At 39.0% G+C, this 22,123-nt stretch overlaps 1 protein-coding gene and 1 long non-coding RNA gene across 3 annotated transcripts in view; one reads left to right on the top strand and one right to left on the bottom strand.

Annotated features, from left to right (window-relative positions):
- Nucleotides 1–3,880: 3,880 nt before the first annotated feature.
- Nucleotides 3,881–22,123, top strand: part of LOC137147538 (uncharacterized) — a 53,741-nt gene continuing 35,498 nt past the window's right edge. Inside the window, exons 1-2 of one of the 2 annotated variants that reach the window (XR_010918239.1) lie at nucleotides 3,881–4,502; nucleotides 7,016–7,139. This is a non-coding gene — a long non-coding RNA (uncharacterized lncRNA). Of the gene's footprint in view, nucleotides 4,503–4,927; nucleotides 4,954–7,015; nucleotides 7,140–22,123 lie in introns of those variants that run through there. The other variant, XR_010918241.1, reaches the window with a different exon arrangement.
- Nucleotides 9,721–22,123, bottom strand: part of ZCCHC24 (zinc finger CCHC-type containing 24) — a 149,611-nt gene continuing 137,208 nt past the window's right edge. Inside the window, exon 4 of the mRNA XM_067539748.1 lies at nucleotides 9,721–17,063. Within this exon, the coding sequence (XP_067395849.1) occupies nucleotides 16,950–17,063 (114 nt within the window). The 3' untranslated portion in view covers nucleotides 9,721–16,949. The remainder of the gene's footprint in view (nucleotides 17,064–22,123) is intronic.

The following is a 22,123-nucleotide window of genomic DNA, read 5'->3' on the forward strand; positions in this document are numbered from 1 at the left end:
CAAAACCTCTGAAGTGAGCTGGGTGCCCAACTCTTACTGAAATTCAGGAGGTGTTGGGTGCTCAGTTCTTTTAGGCTCCTTTTGAAAATTCCAACTTAAAGTCTTTAGCTTGGCTGATCTCAAATCTAATGGTAGATGTATTTAAGATACAGCTTTTGAAGGTGTCAAAAATGGGTACTTTCTGAGAGCAAGCTTTTTCTTTATTTTTATCTTCAGTTATTATTCCCCAAACCCAAATACCCTGGTGATGGGTGCCCTATACATATATGCAATAATAAAAACAATCATTAGATGTTAAAGAATAAACATCTGCTGTCAAGTATGAATTTTCTGCAGTGAAAATTATCAGGGCTGTTTTACTGGCTGGTTATCTCAAAGCAGCAAGTATCCAGACTGTTGTCTCCCACTGTTCTTAAAGTTCAACAGGAAATCCATCCTGTCCAGAAGAATTATTAGTTTCCATTGCTCCTGGAGATGTCCAGAGATGTTAATTTTTTTGTTAAACAAGTAGTTTGCCAGTGAATAAGACTCTGTTTTGATCTCATCCCTTAGACCTCGGAACTAGGTGGCAGCTGCAGAACTGATGTCAACATCTGATCCAGGGGGTTATTTATGAAGCAACTCTTCCCAAAACACCCAGATTACTCAGACTATAAATACATTGTTGCATAACCAACCAGCAGGCAAAATTAGTGTAACAGCTAGAAGTAGATCTCAGGTGCAATCAGCATACAGTTGTCACATTAAGAAGTCGATAGTTGTCAATCATTTCCACCCAATATTGTGATGATACCGAAGTTTTCCCTTGTCCTTGGAACAGGAAATAGTGGTAACAATAACTCAATGCAGCAGTCACTAGTCACAAAAGAAACGGTATATGATTGAAGACTTAATAATCTACTAAAAGTAGTTAGAACAGGAGGAACACAACTGGGAGAATCTTAGACCCACTTAAATATCATATGCCTGATCCTCTTCCCTGGACACTATTTTCACACCATCAGCCGCAATGGCATTGCTCCTGGATTTCACTGGTGTCAATAGGAAGGAGGGAATCATGCCTCATGGGCTTGATTTGTCAGTGTGCCCTGGCTTTTATGATGTGAAGAGTCGTAAGGGCTACCTGATGAATCCTCCTGATTTAGAGGGAGTACTTGCCAGACATTGAATCAGTGGAACTGGCCCCATGCTATCCCAGCAGAAGCCAGGGGAGCCTATGCTCAGATTATTCCCGGCTGCTGCCACATCCCAGATGAGCCAGGGGCAGCCAGGCACAAGTCAAAGCAGCCCCTGAGACTCCTCTAGCCTGCACTGTTAGCTGAACTGCCCCCGAGAGCATAAAAAAATTCCCTAACGCCCATGCCTTCTCCCCACTTTAGGCACAGAGCATCTACTCCTCTCCCCAGCCAGCCTGGCATGGAAGTTTGGGAAAGAGGAGAGGACTGGCCCTGTGCTGCAGTATTCTCTCTCTGCGGTAAATCCGGTTGGTCGCTTGTTCAGAAAAGATAGATCTCTCCCACTACGAGCAGGAAAGCTTGTCAGTGCGATAGTGTTCAGACACTGCACTGCTAAGTGCTTCTCCAGGGGAGTCTTCCAGGCTCCTGAATAAAAATCTAAGCTTGCTTCAAAACTCAAATTCAAATCGGAAAATCATTTTATTCTGGCAGACTAAATACATAAACATTGGAAATAAATGTACCTGTCAGGATTGCATTTGGCTTTTAGAATAATGCCATGATTGGGTGGCCTGGCAAAAGTCTTCTAGAGGAACATTACAGCACGATTGTGCTGATGTAGCCTTGAGCAGGTAATAACAGAGGGTTGGAGCTGTCAGGATGTTTGATTTACAAAAAAGACTTATAGAGGGAACTATAACAGGCCCCGAAGAGCACATATTTTTAAAGGCAAATTGTTAGCATTGCAACATAATACACAGTGTAATGAATCAAATATTGCAATAAGGGGTGCAGAATGTACTGTAGCAATTGCTGGTTTCAAGTAATGATGAAAATGTTCCCAATCTGCCTTTCATAATAAAATATGAAAGCCCTAAATAGCTCGGCTGTGAGCATAAACTGTTTGAAAAGCACTGTGGCTTAAGTAAAGCTGGGGATAAAGCAGAAGTAAGATAGCAGGTACTAGCCAGGAGGGTCAATTCTTGCTTTACTTACAGCAGTTTATTCTTTGACTTCAGTGAAATTACACCTCATTTACACATAACTGATCTGGAAAAAGGGGTAAATAGTGAGGTGGCAAAATTTGCAGACCATACAGAGTTATTCAAGATAGTTAAGTCCAAAGCAGACTGAGAAGAGTTACAAAGGGATCGCACAAAGCTGGATGACTGGGCAACAAAATGGCAGATGAAATTCAGTGTTGATAAATGCAAAATAATGCACACTGGAAAACATAATCCCAACTATACATACAAAATGATCAGCTCTAAATTAGCTGTTACCACTCAAGAAAGATCTTGGAGTCATTGTCAATAGTTCTCTGAAAACATCCACTCAGTGTGCAATGACAGTCAAAAAAGCTAACAAAATGTTAGAAGCCATTAGGAAAGGGATAGATAATCAGACAGAAAATATCATAGAGCCACTGTAATAATCCATGGTACACCCACACCTTGAATGCTATGTGCAGTTCTGGTCACCCCATCTCAATAAAGATATATTAGAATTGGAAAAGGTACAGAGAAGGGCAACAAAAATTATTAAGGGTATGGAACAGCTTCCATAGGAGAAGAGACTAAAAAGACTGGAATCTTTCAGCTTGGAAAAGAGATGACTAAGGGGGAATATGACAGATCTGTAAAATCATGAATGGTGTGGAGTTATCTACTCCTTCACATAACCCGAGCTAGTTTTAAGTCCTAAAAAACCAAAAATACCTTCCAAAGGATAAATTGCATTTTTATGCCCATTACTGTAAAGTTAAAACGATACCAGCTGTATTCTCTACGTTTACAAAATGATCTCAGGTGACAATTTTTTCCTGTTTCACCAGCTTTGTAATATTTAGAAAGCTGTTTAAAGACTACCAGGTTTTGCTAGTAAGGTGTTAGGAGGAAGACTGAATTTATGGAGTAAATTAAATTCTTATTTAAAAATCTTTAGATTGTATTTCATGTGTATAGTTCTTGAGGGGAGAAAATCTTGATTTGATGTCTACTTCTCATGTAATTGTGCTAAATTCTAAGGAGAAAGCGTAGAGACTCTGAATATAGGAAGTAAAAGGGGTGGTGGTGGTGATAAAAAGTTCAAGTTCTTCTCTTGGCTAAGTTTATTTTACAAAAGCCTCCAGACGCAACTCCTCATGTCTGAATGCTTCTCTCTGGCTCAGGCTGACATTTCCTATCACAGGAGTGAGATGAGCAGGTATTTGTGAAGTGGAAGAGGACACATTTTAAAAGCCTTCTTATTCTAGCTTCTGCAATTTCAGGCATGTATGTGGTTTCAGGCTTACTGTACATTTTCGCCTATACAAAATAGGCATAGGCCTGGGAAAGAGATTACATTACTGCCTCTCTGGTGCACACTAAAGACTTGTTTGCACACACATAGTTCCACCACCAGCTTAACTAAAGGTGTGATTTAAGATCAGTTGATCAGAGGAGTGAGGGCACACATGTGAGTGAATTTAAAGTGGCAGACCACAACTTCATTAAGTTTTAACATTGAAAAGGAAGGGTCTGACACCCTCTAACAACCTAGCATTTATCAGGTCCAGAGCAGGACTGAATGACCTCAAGCCACACAAACAAGGAAGGAGGGTTGGCTCCCTTAAACCAACCCCCCCATGCTCCATTACTGAGCTTCCTGGCCAATGAAGGGGAAAGAGAGTACAGCTGAGGGGAGTTCAGTCTGCAGAAACTTTAAGATCGCCTCTCACCCCACAGGGTCCAACATGGGGCCTGTGCTCAGGTTTATCTCAGGAGCTGACCCCTTGAAGCTTCTTACCCCCACTGGATGCCAACTGTGACCATATCTGAGACTTCTACCTTCCTCCTCTTATTTTTTTAAGATGTACTATCTCCTCCTCCTTAACCACCTACCAGCTCTCCAGTGGGCAATGAGGAAGGCAAAAAAACCACCACCTGTTGTTTTTACTAGTGGGAAAGTTTCCTTCCTGATCCCAAAAGATAAGCCTGGAAATCCAACTCTGACCCCTATAGGGCCAGGCAGCTTTCTGCTGTGGTGCACCCAGCAATACTTAAATGCCCAGGGGTTTGGTGGAGCAGTCAGCTCCCACACTTTCTCTGAATTGGCAAGTGGACGGTTAGAAGAGGTGGCACTCCTCACCACTCACCTTGTCTCTGCACAGGGGTATAGAAAAGAGAGGAGTGGCCAAGAGGAGATCATCATCTTCCCTCTCACAGGACCCAAAAAAGATGGCTTGTCTCCTCTCCAGCCAATCACACTTCCCCACATCTGAGAAGGAGTACTCAGTTAAACTAGTGCAAAAGGCTGTGTGGACACTCTTCAATCAGTATAAACCTGGTTTGTATTGTTTAAGCTAAAATGGATTAATTTTTCAAATAAGAATGTCTGCCCGAGGTCTTGCAATGATTTGAAAAGAAGATTTTAGTTAAACTGGTGCAATGTTCATTTCTAGCCTACAATATAGCGCTATTTTAATTAGTTAACACTTTTTAAGCACTAATCTAAAGAATCCCCACACGTTTGTTGTAGCACACAAATATTTGTAAAATATCTAGATTAGCATTGTGTAACTTGAGTTAAAACCACACCACAGCAGACTCTAACTAGACACCTTTATTATGTGAGCTTGGGAAGTCAGTTTTAGGAGGGAAGAGACAGTGGAATGCTTAATTCCCATTGTAAATCAATGAGAGCTAAGCACCTGAGGGTATGCTTACACTGCAATAAAAGACCTGTGGCAGGGCAGGTGCTGGACTGGATTAACTGACTGTGGGCTAAAAAGTGTAGTGTAAGTATTGGGTCTTGCCCTTAGGCTGGAGTCCAGGCTCTGGAAAATGGTGAGGGGGTGGGTCTCAGAGCTTGGAATTCCAGCCATGGTCTAAACATCTACACTGCAATTTTTTAATCTCACAGCCCAAGCCCTTCTGAGCCTGGGTCAGCTGATTTGGCCTCTAAGTTGGTGCCATTGGTTTTTTAGTGTAGTATAGATGGAGCCTGTGAATCTCCCTTAATTCTGTGCCTTGGTTTCTTTGCCTGTAAGGCTGTTACAAGACTAAGAGTGTGTCAGTTTTTCCCTTATTTAATTAAATGTGTAAGAAAAATTTGCTTAATTAAATTGGTGCAACCCCCCCCCCCCCGTGTGCATGGAGCTATATTGAAAGGAACGAGTACAGAACACTTTTCTGTTGGTATAAGCGCTTTTGGAGTTGTTGCACAGATTTAACTATGCTGGTTAACTATAGTTGTAGTTTGAGCTCTGCAAAAATTGAATGCAGATAAGGCCTCCGTTAAACAAAGCACAGGCAGGCCTCAGCCCCCAAATATGTGGAAAACATTAACTGATGTATGCAAACAATTTGCATGGACAAAATAATCTAAGTACCCTATTTTGCCCTTAGAGAGGAAAGTGCCCAAGAGAGTTTAGCTGCAGCTTGAATCTGCTCATTTTAAAAAGTATTTACACTACTTCCTTTAAAACTTATTCTGCATATGGCCTGTGATGAAAATTCTACAGCTGACCAAGACTGTTCCCTGTTGCTTGTAATGATAGTGAAAATGAAAGCTTCTGAGCAATTTTCCCTAATTATGACAAAATGATCTGGCTCACCCCACTTTTCCCCTTAAGCAGTCAGGTTTGCTGTTTTTGGTTTGTGTGGTATGTATATGTGAATAAGTGGGATATAAATGAAGAGTGAAAAATAGTAGTTGTCTCTGTTCTTGCTGCAGTATTTTCTGTCCTTCTAAGAAAAGCAGCAAAGGGCAAATAGGCAAATTAAACACACCTGTGGACAAGTTAGTGCAGCTGATTGCTTCCAACATCTGGGGAAGAGTCAGATGCAATAGGGAACATTAAGGAAGACTGAGAACTCACAGGAGCACTTATCTAGCTCTGACTGCTTAGCCAGGAGCTTTGTGCTGGCATTGATTACCCAGGTTGTGTGGTGTTTTTGAAGCTTTTCCCCCAAGATAGGAAAGACAAATATATGCAATTTTCCCCACTCTGATAGCAGCACATTTTATTTGTACTTTACAAGAAGTCAGGCCAACCATTTAGTCTGACATTAATAAACCAATTTATTTCAAGGTCTTGATTCAAACTAATATGCCAAAGTTCAAAAGTGTACTTACACATTTCCCAACGGCAGCAGGCCAGATTCAGACAGGGTGTATGTAAGTTATGTCCAACTTTACTGAAGTCATCTGAGTTGCACTTGCTTATGTTACAGCTGGATTTTTGCCCCTTAAGTTGGCAAAACTTGATTGGAAACCTATGAGAACTGGTTCATATTGAATGGCTGGTACCTGTCACTTTAGGTCAGGCCAGAAATAACACGAGGGAAAATTTCTTGTGGTATATCAGCATTTTTGCTTTTCATCTCAGCTGGACTCAGAAAGGGCAGAGGCAAAATGAAAAATAGTTGGCAAATTGTGCAAGCCAAACTTTTGAAAACCTCTAAAAAGGCTTGGCTCTGGTTTTCTTTAACTCTTGGGTTGGATTTTTAAAAAATCATTTCAGCTCACCCATTCTTGAAGAAGTCCTGCTGCTTTAACAAAAATCTGGATGAAACTATGAAGGTTTAGTTTAAAGAATAGCTGTAAACCAAATAAATCTAAGTTTTCCACCATACAGCCATGTTTGATGGGCGGGCAGGCAATCTCAATCATTTTAAGTCCATGATTGCTTTGTTGTTTCTCAGCATGGGTCACAGAGCAGAAAGCGAGAGTGTCTACAGGGAATAACCAAGATCATTGCTGTTCCCATGGTCTGCTTATCAGCCAATTTGGGTTTGTTATATTTTTGTACTATGTTTAAATGCTTATGGTTGCCAATCATTTTTTATTTCTTGCAGAAAAGCAATAGATATCTTGCCTGGATCTGGAGTGCAACTCAGGGAGGTTCCTACATCCAGGAATCTGATTGCCAAGACTTACGTTTCAGCTCATTAAAGAAAGAACTAAACAGTACTGATTGAGGTAGGTTTTCCCATTGCATTAAGTCACCACCCACAACCTCTTTTAGATTTTATGACATTTTGAAGGGGAATTTTGTTTTAATTATGTTTTTTTAGGTTCTGTCTTTTCCAAGAAGGTTGTGCCAAGCATCAAAACCTTTGTTTAAGATGTGTTTGAGGCAAAGATAATGAGTGAAGATCATTGTGTTCATTTTCAAAAAGCTAAACACTAGGGAGTCAATTCTGAGTCTGATACCTGAGATTAGCTATTTGTTGGGTCACAAATTATTTGTTTATATTGATCCAGAACTGCACACTAGCAAACAATGGAATTGGGATGGGGTGTTATTTTTTTCAGTATTGCAAGCTTCTTGTTTGTTATATTTATGTTCTTTATGTGATGCTGTTTAGCTATCTTATTTATTGGTTGCTGCTGTGAATCCACACAACATACTCTATAAGCATTACTATTATCTCTCTTCCTCTAGCTATGCCTTTTTTCCCCCCCAAGTGGAGAAGCTGAATTACCAGTGTTCTAGGATCTGGTGGTTCACTTTCCTCTCTCCTCCTTGCTTTGTCTTCCGCATACCTACCTTTTCTTTATCCTACAAATGGGGCTAGATTTAAAAGGGAGAATCTTTACTTGTTGATTTACTGGATGTACAATGGAATAGTGGACGTAGTAAGAATCTTAGATGGCTTTTATGTGTGTGTTTATGCATGGGAATGCACAACGATGAATGTGCATTTCTCTTGCTGGACAGCAGATTTAGTCATCATTCATATATTTTATACTTCACCCCACAATAAAATCGAACAAATGGAAGTAAATATGGGGGGGGGGGGGCACTTGTTAAAATGTGCTCTTACTATATTTTGAAAGAACCTTTTTGAACTTTTGACCTCTGAATACTATGACTGCATTTAAAATACAAAGGGCTTTGGTAAGGACAAATGCTATAACGCTTCAGTATAGCTTAACCAAGTTATTTCTTCTCTCTCGCTCTCTGTCCATATATATATATATACACACATATATATATCAGCTTATCTAATGTATGGACAATTAGTATGAAAAGCTTATTACTTACCTGGTGGTTTTGGCTGCAGGGGTACTACTTTGGGGGTTTTGTAACCTGGAAGTGGGTTATTTTGACTTATGACCTCAATCCTGTAGTTTTCTGGAAAATGCAGTCGAGCGTTCATTTTGTTAAAGCAATGGTAAATATTGTTTGCATTAGTGTTTAGTGTATGAAATATAGGAAGTCATTTCTATAAGTATTGTAGAGAAGAAGTATACAACAGCGTGGTTTGTCTACTCTACACATAGTTTATCTTATGCTTTTTGGTTTAAAGGCCATGTTGAGCCTTTAAGGTTAAGGATTCTGCATAATTCTGAAGTATAAATAGAAGGCTGGGTTATTATGGTGAGGTTTATTTCCCCTCTGAGTTTTTGTTAGGGTAGTATATTATGAGAACAGTGCTAGGACCAAGTTTGCTATCAAACAGCAAAACTCCCTTTGGGTTTATAGATTACCAAGCAACTCTTTAGTGACATTTGTAGGGTAGCAACACTATTTTATAAGATGAAGTAGCCACTTGGTTTTTACACCGTTTCCAAATGGTGATAGGAAATACTTAGCCAGTCAAAAACCCTGCACAAGTTGAAATTTGAGGAGTTCAAACAAAGTCACTGTATGAGGATAGCTGCACAGTCTTTCCACAGAGCTCGAGCTATACATACAATATATATTGCATCAATTCAGGACAATACTGTGGATATCAAATCTGCACCATGTTTCTTAGGGCAACATCTATACGTTGTTACGCGTTTTTCAAAGAATATGAATTTTTGTGAAGGTTTTCTTTTAGAAGCAGCATATTTAGTGTACAGAATTAATTTTTAATGACCCATTTGTATTTTATACACTTCAGATCTCTGAGGTATTGCTGAGAAGCTTCATAGATCAACTTTGGCTGAGGTTGCAAGAAGAGTTTGTGGCTTTATGAGCAATGAGTTTAATGAGTCTCAGTGTTGCAAACCTGTTTATAAATCATTAGCTTGCCTCCCACCCCAAATCACAAGATTGACTTAACAATCATGAGAATTTTTAAAAATGCTTTTTTTCTTTTTCTTTGCCTTCTGGCAGTGGTTCCCATTTTCCAGCTTTTCTCTACAACCGCGAGGGCTAGAAAGATAGAAACTTATCCTATTCTATTTTTTAAGAATATGAAGAGTCTCAGGTTAGACCATAATTCCGAGGACTTTAAGCAAAGCACTAGAGATCATGACATTGGCGATACAACCATGAGCACTTAATGCATGGCCTTAACTCTGTCCCCAACAGAGAAGACTTGCTCACAAGAGAAATCCTGCTTAATTAGAATGTGACCTAACTAGCAGAGGGCTAATGACTGAACTAGTATGGTGATCCTCTTCTTTCTAAGGTCTTGGTTGTCTCTATGCTGGGACAAGCTCGCACCACAACTGCCAGATGGCACCTGGTTTTGTGTATTATTGCCAGCTGTTACTTATGAAACCAACACAGGTTATAATAAAAACCCTGAAACCAACAACTTTCAACAAAAGCATCACAACTCTCTTTGTTGTTGAAATATTTTAATACAGCATTAAAATGCTATAATACTAGAGGAAAGCTGTATACTATCCAGCAAATAAGGCACATGTCGGAATGCCATTTTATGGACAATCCACGAGAGAGGCTTTACAGTCTTTTCAGCAACACAGTCACCGGTTGAGTGAGTTGTCATCTTGGTTGCTGAGATAGGACTGGTCCCTCTGAGGTCTATGTCCATAAGTTATTTTTGTTTTAAGCTGTACAAGTTTAATAATAGTTACAGAAAAGAAAATCATACAAATTGGCAACTAAAATTGACAAGATCAGTGGGTACAGATAGTTAAAAACAAACAAGTCATAATAATTAAGCTAATTGTTAAAGCTGCAGAAATTCATAAGATACGGTGTTAGTTTTAGCACTATTATTCAATGTAGTGATTGCTGTACTAAATAACCTTTTAAAGGAAACAAGAGTCCAGTACAGGGTTAGGCAAACCTTCCATTTAAGCATGGTTTAAAAACAAAATCCATTACATAATCAAGCTACATTAAATGTAAAGTGTAAAAATGCTTCAAATACGTGCACATGCATATTCTATCACACTATGAATTCCAATTAAAAGACGCAAATCCCTACAACAATCTACCTTGATCCTTTTCCATTATGTCCTTTGATTGACAATATTGCTTTAGCCAGTATTGCGTAGCAGCTCTCAGTTTATTGCTTACAAACTGTCGTGAATGTCAGTTTGTTGAATGATGCCCCCCCAACCAAACCTTCCCACGCCCCCACCCTCGCATTATGAAAACAAAATCCCTACAATACAAAAATTGAATATTTGTGTTCTAGAATTTCTGAAAGCTGAATCTTTACTGTGCTTTCAGCATTTACTGTCTCTCTCACAAGGTCATAAAGTGATAGTATACTATCTGATCTTTACTCATTAATACATCTAGTTATATAGCTTTTTCTAAAGAGGCAATACTTCCCAAAATACACATATAAATAAACTGCATAAGCACATTAATAGAAGTCTATGCACTTGAATAATACATTGGTTACTTAATACTGATATTTTCATCCAAGGAAAATAAAACCATATGGCTTAAAGAATTGCAAGGGTTTTTTGTCAGAATTATGTACCAACTTTCATATAATATTCTATGTAGACAATATTTCCTCCTTAATGTAGTTCTGTTGCATACTTTATACAGACAAAAGCATTGTAAAAAAACAAAAATGTAAATTACTTCCATAAATATTTTCTTGAGGATATACCCTTAGTTTTGCAAAATACTTAAGAAAACTCTTACTTCTGTTAGTATTCTAGTTGAGAGCAAGGCCCTTTTGAAAGCTTCCAAGTTGTAAAAACACTTTAAAAAAAAAAAAAAAAAAAAACCCAACAAACAATACTATTTTTCTTTGTTTTAAAAGGCCCTCAAATATATACAAAAAGTTACTGCAAAGAGTTTCCAGATAAGATAATTCAGTATTACAAGAAATATTTGTAACCATTTAAAAATTTTAACATCTAAAAAGGTTTCCAAAATACACACATAGTATTAAAACAAAACAAACAAAAAAACTGAAATGAACTTTGTCAAGTATAACTCAAGATAAATACACATCTGCAAGTAAAACTGTAAAATACTTCATACAGGGGGGTAAACATTAATATCAATCAACTACATCTAGTAACTGCACACGATTGTCCCTTTGAAATTCATCCTAAACCATCATCCATATATCTAAAAACTCTATCAGTCCTCTGAGCACTTTAGCAATATAGCAACATTAATGGACAGCAGTGGTTTTTGCAGATGTAAAACTGATATGCACTAATATCCAATCAGGAGTGGAGTGATGTCTTAAAGAATGACATTGTGAGGGGATAAAATTCCATCAAACTTCTAATTATGTTGGGAGAAGCAAGTGAGAAAAACACGGTGAGTCACTTCATTTTAACAATGCTTATACGTTAAGGAATTATTGCATGCTATTCATTGACTAGCACTTAGAATATGTACTGGACACACAAATTATTTAACTGCAAGCCATAGAGAACTAATCTATTTATTCTAATACTTTCAAATGGTCTTAGTTTTCATCTACTGTTTTAAGTAGTTTCATTTTTGGAATAAAGGCTATAGCTTCAAGAGTCTGCAATGTATGTCTAGTCTAAATTCCACGTTGTACAAAAAGGTAAAATATAGAGGGTCCTTCTATAAATGGCCTCCTCAGATATACATAACTTCACATTATAGTTTACAGACTAGGTCCCATATAACGGGGAACTTCAAAATACACATATCTGCAGAAATAATATTTACCTTTTGTGTATTTATTTGCAATTAAAAAGCAATTTTGAGACACCAAGGTCTTGGATTTTGCTCATGTGGCATCATAATGTATTTTATGCCTGGGGAAGCAGCAGTAGAAATTGGGTAATATGGGGCCAAGATTTAGGGGGGAAGAGGAGGGAGGTATCCTCAGCTGATGCAAACTGATGTAGTCCTGTCAACTTCAATAGCGCTACAGTGATTATCACCAACTGAGGACGTGGCCTATACATTTATTTCAAATAACTGATTTTTTTTTTCCTGAGCAATAGTGATCCCGAAGATAGGTTATACGTAAAGGTTCCGATTGACTGAAGGAAGGATTATGATTTATGTGGAAAAAATGAACACTAGAAGTCTCCAGAGGAAACAAGAAGTAGTGTGTGATGCACTGATCAGTTCATAAGTACATAACAATCTAATGTTTATAATTAAGTTTCCCAAACATATCCATAGGGTCAAGTCCTACTCTCTGGTGCTGCTATCAGCAGACTTAGTGAAGCCACTTGTGTGTATTCCTTTGGGTAGAATTGAACCTTTAATTTGTACTGAATTAAAAACATTTTCAGTAAGACTTGCTTTTGACTTTCAATAAAACAGCTAAAACCCCTTTAGGGAATACCAGTTGATGAGTTAAAAAACTAGAGCTGATCAAAGAAAAATAGGTAGAAATTTTTCATGTAAATTTGAGGGGGGGAAAAATCATCTCGTATTTTCCCAGTCAAAATCAGAAATTTGATGAAAATTTCAAGATTTCAGCCAGTTCTATAGCCGGTCAAAAATGGGATTAATTTTCATCAAAATTCAATAAAAATTCCATCAAAATTCCATCAAAAAAAATTTTATGAGCAAAAATAATCTTTTGGTCAAAATTAATTTTTTGTGTTAAAAATATGTATTTCTGAAATTCAGAGAATTTCAACCTTGACTAATGACTATGAACTACTGCAGATGAACACTGAACTATGTTCCAATACTGACCTATAAATCCATATGTATTAAGGACGCTTACCAAGGACTCAACATTCTACTCCTACAAATAATCCCATTGGGGTGGGTGGGAGTACACTTGAACCTCTGCCTTTGGCCATGTGGACTTTCCCCCATATCCACCACTTGAGGGGATGGGTTTTTTGATTATGCACAGTGAGTGCAGTCTGGATAACCCAAAAAACATCAGAGACAATGCCATACTTCATCCCTGTGGATGTAGGGGCAGTAAGCATTGTGAGCTGACTTCTTCTGGTTCTCTGGGATTTCATGCTCTTCACTCTTCTTCCACACCCTGTGGACCGCATCGTGCTTTGTTGATACAGATACAAATCGTGGACAGAATAAATTCTGCAAGAAGCAACATCTACCCCTACCAGGCTCAGAGAGGAGCATGCTACTGTAACTTGTGACTGCTTTCTTTTCTGCCCCCCTCTTCCTAGCTTATATATTTGCAGCGCCCCCATCATGGGGAAAAGTTTTTGTGGACTCTCGGCAGTGGGGAGCAGGCCAGGAAGTGTTGCTTCCTGCTTTCCCACAGTCTTAGCTCCTTCTCTGCCTGCTTCTGAGCCCCTCTTCTCCAGTATTAGTGGAGAAGAGGATCCCATTTGCCCTTCGATTATTTCAAATGTGCTTACTAAGTGTTACTTAAATATGTACTTATTAGGTTACCAGTTTCAATATGTTTTGGTGGGTTTCATTGTACACCTCACTTGGGTACATTGTGCAAGATTAAGTGGTAGCTGCTTGATCATCAGAGGCAGAAGACTACAACAAATGGGGGAAGGCTATTGGCCATGAAAGGAGCTCACTTGGAGGTAGGGAAGCTTGCATAGTCCTTGCCTGGTTCTAGCCCAGCAATACTCATCCTTTCCTTTCAAGAGCATTCAATTCACTAACTCCACTGGGGGGACTCCAGAACCCAAGGGAACTCAACGGGAATCTTTCCAATGAGCTCAGCAGGAGTGGGACCAGGACCCAAATGTAACTCATTTGTGTCTTCAGTTAATGTGCTGACATTTTTAACATGTAGGATAATATGATGACGTGAGTGTTTTAACCTCCAACAAGTATGTTGTAAAAATAATTATTCTGTGCATATGCAAATTATAGTTGTATTAAAGCTACATTAGATGTAGATTTAGGAACTCTAGTTTAAAGCATTCTCTAGAAATCCATAAGCTGAAAGCATGGAAATGCAGTACTGAACCTGGAAAAATAACCTTTTAAATGGTACTAATGTGTAAAAGGCAACAACTTTGATTAATGATGTCCTTCAACTCATCTATGTTCAGATCCTGCAGTTTCTTAATTACAGCATGTATTTACAGCAATATATAATACATATTTTGCAGCTCTGATTTTCACCGACAGTATTCCCTCTCCTAGTGGTTGCCACAAATTTGAAATTATTTCAAAATGGAAGGGCAGGTTGGTTGCTACAGTCTTTGCTTTATGGAGAAAATAGCTTTTCTCTTAGCTTTTGTTTGGTGCTATTTCTTAGCTTTTCTTTTAGCTGGATCTTAAGTGTCAAAGAAATTGCTGCTAATATACCATTAAGTGCTCAAGGGAAAAAATTATAGCCAGTTTGTTTGGCCTTCTTACGATCTTTTCCTTTATATTACTCAGACACCAAACAATGGATCAAACTTAACACCGAGGCCTCTAAACTAGCATGCACAAATTTTCTTGCATGGACAGCTTAAGAAGCTTTGTTTAGAAAAATCTGTCCCTAAATGTACTTTTCGGCCTTCAGCTAAGAATGAATTTCCACTTGAAAATGCTAACTGCCTCATTTGACTGAGACAATCAAAATCTGTGATTAGAGTTAAATTTCAGTCGTATTTTTGTTTTCAGGTTGTTTTAATTTATGGTACTGCTAACTGGGCAAAATTAGTCTAAAAGTGTTTAACTTCATATTATTTTGTAGTTATATAGCAGTTTTCATCTAGAAGTGTCAAAATGCCTTTAGACATTAAACCTCACAACACCCTTGTGAGGTAGGTATGTTCAGTATTATTATCCCCATTTTACAGATGGGTAAACTGAGGCATGGAGAGGTTCAGAGAGTTACCCAATGTCAAACAGCAGGCTGTTGGCAGAACCCAGAACAGAATCCATGTGTCCTGTCTCCCAGTATGCTACTCTAACTAGGTAGACCGGATTACTTACTACTTGAATTTTTGGATTCCCCATAAATTGTGAAGACTGAATGGTGGATGGGTGTATAAGTTTCTAAACAAACCATTTTTGCCCTGTCAGCGTTTCATCCTGTTCATAGACAAGCATGGCAATGGCAAAAGTTTCACTCTGGATCACCTTTGTTAAGATCTTCACATCTCACATCGGAAGGCTTACTGTCAGTTTTTAATTTGCTTTACAAGACTCTAACTGGATGAACTGGTAACACCTCAACCTACCTTAGCGTGAGGTAACTCCGGATTGCATCCATCAAATTTAACTTTAAAACAGCTTCAATTTGTTATGAGTGTTTAGAATTTAAAACATCTCCAATAAATAATAGTAGCATACAAATCCATTTCTTAAAGAAAATTTCATGAAAATAAAAATGGTTGATTTAAAAAAAAAAAATCCTCCTTCTATAGAAGTGGATGACACACACGTCTTATTCATTCTGTCTGTTTGCCAATGCACTCTTAAATATCTATATAAAACCAGGATACTGTCTCGAGGCTCTTTCATTTCATGACATTCCCCAATCTTTGATAATATATTTTTCTTTGTAAAAAGATCCTCCTGCACAAACTTCCAACTACCTGAAATAGGACAACCAGATACAATCACTACATTTTCCCTAACCTATATAGATGTTTTAGAAAGACAGAGAAGAGGGAAGGTTATGTTCTTCATGCCCCATATAACCCTTGTGGCTACATACGTACATACTTCTATATTAATAACAAATTTGCACAGTAGAAAACAGGACATAAAAATATTTCCAGAAAGTGGCTTTTGAACTACTATAAATATTAAGTCTGGCTACTCTCTCAATTAGGGCTTGGGGACAAACTTAATCACTCTCATTCCTCCATTATTCACAGTAAATTTAGTGTGCTTGTGGCCTAATGAATAGCAAATACACATAAAGGGCCCATTTAAAAGAAATTATATGACAAGAGAAGGATTTCAGTCAATCACAGTCTGAAGAAAGCAAATGTTATCCTCTCCCAAAAGATGCTGGAGTCCTTACTGACACTCTGTCCATTTATAATTATCTGTTTCCATACAAAAACCACTCCCTCAAACAATTATGCACTTTGTTTTACCCTCACTGATTCCACCTATTCCCTACCCAAGTTACATTAAGTAATGGAAGTCCAAGAAAGCAGCAGCACAGAACTTTCAAACCCCTTCCAAAGCAAGGAAAACATGATCGTTTCCCGTCTTTAATGCTGTGGCTTGTTGAAACTTCCTTTGTCTTGTCGTATAATTGGAATAATGTTCATGGTGATAGCGAGCGCTCCCCATTAGCGGCCTTGTGGGTTATCTAACTCCTGCAAAAGCCATTCATAACGTTTACTCCCCAGTGAACATTATACCTTGCCTAACAGACAGCACTTCTCTTCATTTCACTTGGCCATGATATAGGAACTGTGTAAACAATCAACAGAAACCACAGCAGTGGTTCCATTGTGAGAACACTATCAGTAACACTGTTTGATAGATATATAGATAGATAGATATATAAAACACACCATAGTCCTATAAATACATCTTGCACGTATACACATACACAGGAAAAGTGTTACATTCTATTAATGGTAAGGCATATTATTAGTTTAAAGATAGGCAATATTGGCAATCTTTTTAGTTTTTTGTCTTGGGTTCTGTGTTGCTGTTGACTGTGTGCAGCCAGAGGATCTCATAGGATTATGGGGACGGAAGAAGTCGCCCTTGAAGGTTTATTGCACACGACGGCAGTAGTAACCCAAAACTTTGCACTTCTCACACAGATGCTGAGGATGCTCTTTGCTCTGATCTGAAACATCCAGGCCATCCGGCTTTTCCAGGGGTCTCTGCAGGGAGGAAAGGGAATAGTGTATGATCTAGTAAATGTCACTGACAATCGATCTTTACTAAGCCTACAAAACCTACCTTTTATGGTTATTTTGCTAGGCTTTCTCCCAGTGCATGCTAATGGTGCTATAGTTCTTTCCTGAAAAGCCAAAACGCATTGCCAGCCACCTGGCTCTGGAATGGTGGGAACTGGCTCGACAGCATGCATATCGTTCCCTTTCACAGCAAGGACTTGTAAACTCTTATTCTAGGTATATTGCTAAAAGACTTAATTTATAATCTCGTGCTGTAAAACAGCCTCATTTACTGACTTGGCACCAGCCAGCGGGATGTCCCAAAAGCATTAGCACTTTTAGCATAGGCATCCCATTGCCCCAGGCATGCCTGGCGGGTTAATGCCATTAGGATTCAATGCTAATACCAACAAGCCATCTTGCCAATGTATAGTTATGAAACAAATGACGGAGGTTTGCCTGACACACACCTCCATATTTGAAGAGCTGGAATTTCCCAAACACAGCAGCTGCAAAAAGGGCGGGGAGGAGGGAAGAAAACTGCTCAACTAGTAACAGGGGTAGGTATTTGTAATAACAGTGGAGTAAGATATGGGGAGTGGGGGAGAAAGGAGAGGGAGAATGAGTGAAACAGGGAGTGAAAATTGCTTAATTTCAGTAGATCTTGTACTTAAAATTTCCCTGACATTGCAAAACTTTCACATTCATTTAAAAAACAAAAAACCCACACTGCATATCAAAGCAAGGCTGCATGTTTGAAAGATCTGATACGTACAAAGATGACCGAGACATAGAGCTGAAACAACAAGTGTGCAGTTTATAATGAAATCATGAAAAAAATGTAACTTCTCTGGCTTTCGAAGAGTGCACTGAAAAGGCAGTCTGGTTGCTCAATGACTTGCCGTAAAGAAGACAATGAGTTTTCCAAGGTACTGTGGATAATGACAGTGAATGGGGTGAAATCTGAAAACAAGCCATAGCTTTCCCCCTGGCCTAGGAATAGTAGCTTCTTGCTGACAGTCTCAAAATATTATTCTTGGGGAGGGAAGTGGTGAAATATAAAGTATACATTTAACCTTGTTCCCCTCACTCCAATCTTTTCTGCAGTGATAAAATGTTCAGAGCATTTGATATTCTAAATTATTGCGATTTCTAAATTAACAGCAATGGATTAGATGATCACGATGGTCCCTTTTGGCCTTAAAGTCTATGAGTTTATGAATTTAAATGTCTGCTCTTTATTCCAGGGGAAACCCTCTTAAAATATTGAGCATAAAAACAAACAGGCCATTTGAAACTTTTAGTGCTGGTAGTAACAACCCACAACCCAGAGCTGAAGGGGTACATTTTACTGCACTCTAAAAGAAGAGTAAAATAAGCCAAAATCTACTATATTCTAGTTAGCCCAAGAAAGAATGCCTCCAACTTCTTGCAGTGTTCATTCTTGTATCTGACTACTGAGATGAACAATTTCACTTATTGTCTTGCACAGATAGTAATAATAGCAAATGGAATTAATTCTGTGGAGATTGCCAATAGTTTGTTCATCCCGTTCTCTATAGTACATTGCCCAATGCTTTGTCCACTTGCTTTGTCAACTCATGTAAATGGGCGTAGTTTCATTTGCTTCAAGGGACTATCACATGATTAAGCTTAGTCACAAATGTAAGTACTTTGCTGGATCAAGAACGGTTTTCTCAGTATCCAAAGCCTGTGAAAGACTCCCATTGACTTCAATGGGCTTTGGATCAGGCTATGAATGAGTTGCTAAAAACCAGAGCATTAGAGTTTGGGATTAGAACTCAGGAACTGGTTTCCATTCCTATGCTCATTCCACTAGGCCACATTGTGATTCTGCCAGTTTAGTAAGGGCTAGTAATAGCTATAACCAAGATGAATAAGCACTAAGGTCTGTTTTCTATTGGGAAAAACTGTCACCTTCCCCATCCACTCCCCCCAAATATTTTCTTCATATGTCACCCAAGGAATCATGCTGGATAATATAGGTTTTCTCTGAAGTTTGACTTTATCTGCAATACAGTCTAAGTTGAGGTTCAAGCACCACAAGAGTTAATTTGTGCCCAAGAGGAGAGCTTCTGAAAGCTTTGAAATGCTACACTTAAAACAGAGCTGCCATTCGGCACAGCTCTGATTGCTTCTACATGCTAGCTGTGCACTGATTAAAGAGAAAAATACAGCCGTTATCATGTTTATTGATATAAGCCACTTTTTTTTAATTTTTTTTTTCTTTAAACACAAGGCCTCAGGAATCGTTTTTCCTGGAAATAGTGCAAAGGACTTTGGGAATGCCTTGGAGCGCCAAGAGTTTTTTGGACTGTTGTCAGAAACAATACCTCTCCGTGGTTTGCATTCCCCCTGTGTTGACTGAGCTCAGCTTTTTTGGCCTGTGAGCCACTTAGATTTCAGAAATGTTATTGTTACCAGAGCCTTACGACATACAGGCGGGGGAGAAAGGGTTATGAACACAGGAAACCAGGTTGCTTGGGGCCAGCTGGAAGGCACAAAGCAGACTTAGGGCTATATTTTTGGTGAGGCTAGAGGGCTACATCTCCAGAAACTACATTGTGTATATAGAGGTTGCATCCAAAAAAACATGTGTTGAGCCAACATTTAAATGCACTGAAGGGCTTGACTTTAGTGTGGCTCAAAGTTATTTGCTGTAAACGTTAATCTGCTCCATTCCTCTTATTCCTTGTTTATGATTACTAATGATAAAACAAATATTTCATAATAAAACAATGTGGAGAGTTGCAAGATGAGAGCAGCATTCCTGCTCCAACTTTTTTACACCATGTAAAAGGCCCAGAATGGTGTAAAGGGGCCCTGAAGGCCCCGTGTCCAACTGGAGCTGAATTCCCCTAGTATGGGCATGGTAAAGGACAGCTATAAGCTGCCTCTGGAGGTTCTGGGAGGTGTACTGGTGGGGAAAGGGGTTGAGGGCAGGAGGGATGTGTTGTGGGTGGGCTGCAGAGACTCTAAGGAAGCTCTTGTAATGTATACAGATCCCCAGGGCTATCTTAAGGGCCTGTCTACAGTACAAGTGCTACAGTGATGCTGCCATAGTGTTGTAGTGTAGACACTTACTACAGCAATGGAAGGCATTTTTCTGTCATAGTAAATCCACCACCTGGAGAGATGGTAGCTACGTCAGTGGAACAATTCCATCAATCTAGCAGCATCTGCAGTGCGGGTTAGCTCGAGCTAACTACTTTGCACGCGTCCTGATGTTTTTCACAGCTCTGAGTGATGTAGCTAGGTTGATCTAGGTTTTAGGTGTAGACCAAGCCCAAGTTATGTCAAGAGTCTCCTCAGCATCCCAGGATCTCGAGGGCACAAATGTGTCCCTAGGTTGCAAGTACTCTGCTGCATCTCTTAGAGGCCCATCAGGGAATGTCACTTATGCTGTTTTGGTCACAAGTGTTGGTCATTGGAAAAATAAGAAACTGAGAAGTGGAGATGCTAAAACAACAACAACAACAAAAACTCTGTCAAAACCTTTCATTGGAAAAGGGGCTCTTCAGTTTATTAATGCTTTCATGGAAAAAATATCCATTTTTTCACTGAAATGTTTCAAGTTTTTATTGAAAAACAAACTGTTTTAAACTGAAAGAATTTGGGTTTTGGGTGTTGTTTTTTCAATGAAATCCCATTTTTTTTAATTGACAAAACTTGAAAAATATCTAGTTTTTTCACTTAAATTTTTCTTTGAGGGTGTGGGGATGGGAAGAAAATCCTGACCATCTCTACTGAGAAGGTGTTTGGCTACAGTGATGATGCTGTCGTCTGCATAAAATAAAGCTGAAATGATTCTATATTTAAACATCAAGGGCTGCTTCCCAAATTAATTTTTAATTGAAGCCTTTTGCTAATCCATATTCAGCATTTTCTGATTATAATCCCCATCCTCCAGTAATTAAATAATTAACAAAACAAAACACCAAACCAAATTAAACATATGAGTTGTTAAAAATAGGGGGAGTCTGCAGAGTAATGGAAGTAATACCGGGGACAGAACACCACTGCCCATCTTTGCCAGTATACAAGTGGTAATTTTATGTTGCAGATGTAGTTTGTGTACTGTAATGGAGCTAAACCTGCTGTGCTGTGTCTCAAAGAATGGTACAGAGTTCAAATTCTGGCTCTGATAATCCCTTTTGAGATTCACACATAACAGGGACCTACTGTTTGTGGATCTTCCCCAGCCTGTGTGGAAAGAGGCTTGCTACCTCCATGGCAATATTTCTCCCCTCCCTCTCACCCCTGACCCGTGGCCTGTGGAGGCTTCTCTGTGGGTCCTGGATCTGTGTTTGGGGGAGGGTTGGAGATTGCACATGTAGGGAAAAGGAATAATTGGTCCAGAAGAGTGAAATGTACTTAAAAGAGAGAATCCAACTCCTCTCCAATGGCGCCGTACTGCCAAGGAGATGGGGTTGACAGGAGCATTAAGGTCCAGAGCTAGTGTGGAGACAAAATGTCTCCTGAAGATCCAGCAAGAGTTTCCTCTCTGGGAGCATTCTTCAAGGTCATTTCCATGCGATGACAAACTCCTAGTACTTCCATGGGATGGCGTAGGGGAATCTCCACAAGGGGGTCCTCATGGACCTTACCTTCCCCCCTCACGGGTTGTACCCGTGGAATGGAATGACCTGCCCTGTTCTTAGAGTTGTATTTTAAGCCTAAAATGATCTTGTCTGAAAGGGAGAACAAGCTGATATGCGGAAGAGAGCTATGAAATAATAACAGCATGAAGAGAGGCGGCCAGCCAGGCCCTGTTTCATAATACAAGTAGAAAGGGGAACTTAATAAAATTCAAATGAAAGTGAACAAACAGTAATTAACCTGTGGGATTAATTGTTTCAAGGTTTTAATAGATTAGCATGGATCAAATAAAGGATTAGACATGTATGAATGCAAATAGACTGCACAGTTACACCAGAGAGGATAGCAGTTACAATGGTTTGCAATATTTAAATGATCAGAAATTTCCCTTATAACACTGGTATTTCACGTCTATCATTATAGGT

This window comes from Emydura macquarii, unplaced genomic scaffold (assembly GCF_026122565.2).
Source record: "Emydura macquarii macquarii isolate MOO-44397 ecotype Brisbane River unplaced genomic scaffold, CSIRO-AGI_Emac_v2 contig_67, whole genome shotgun sequence".
Taxonomy (NCBI): domain Eukaryota; kingdom Metazoa; phylum Chordata; order Testudines; family Chelidae; genus Emydura; species Emydura macquarii.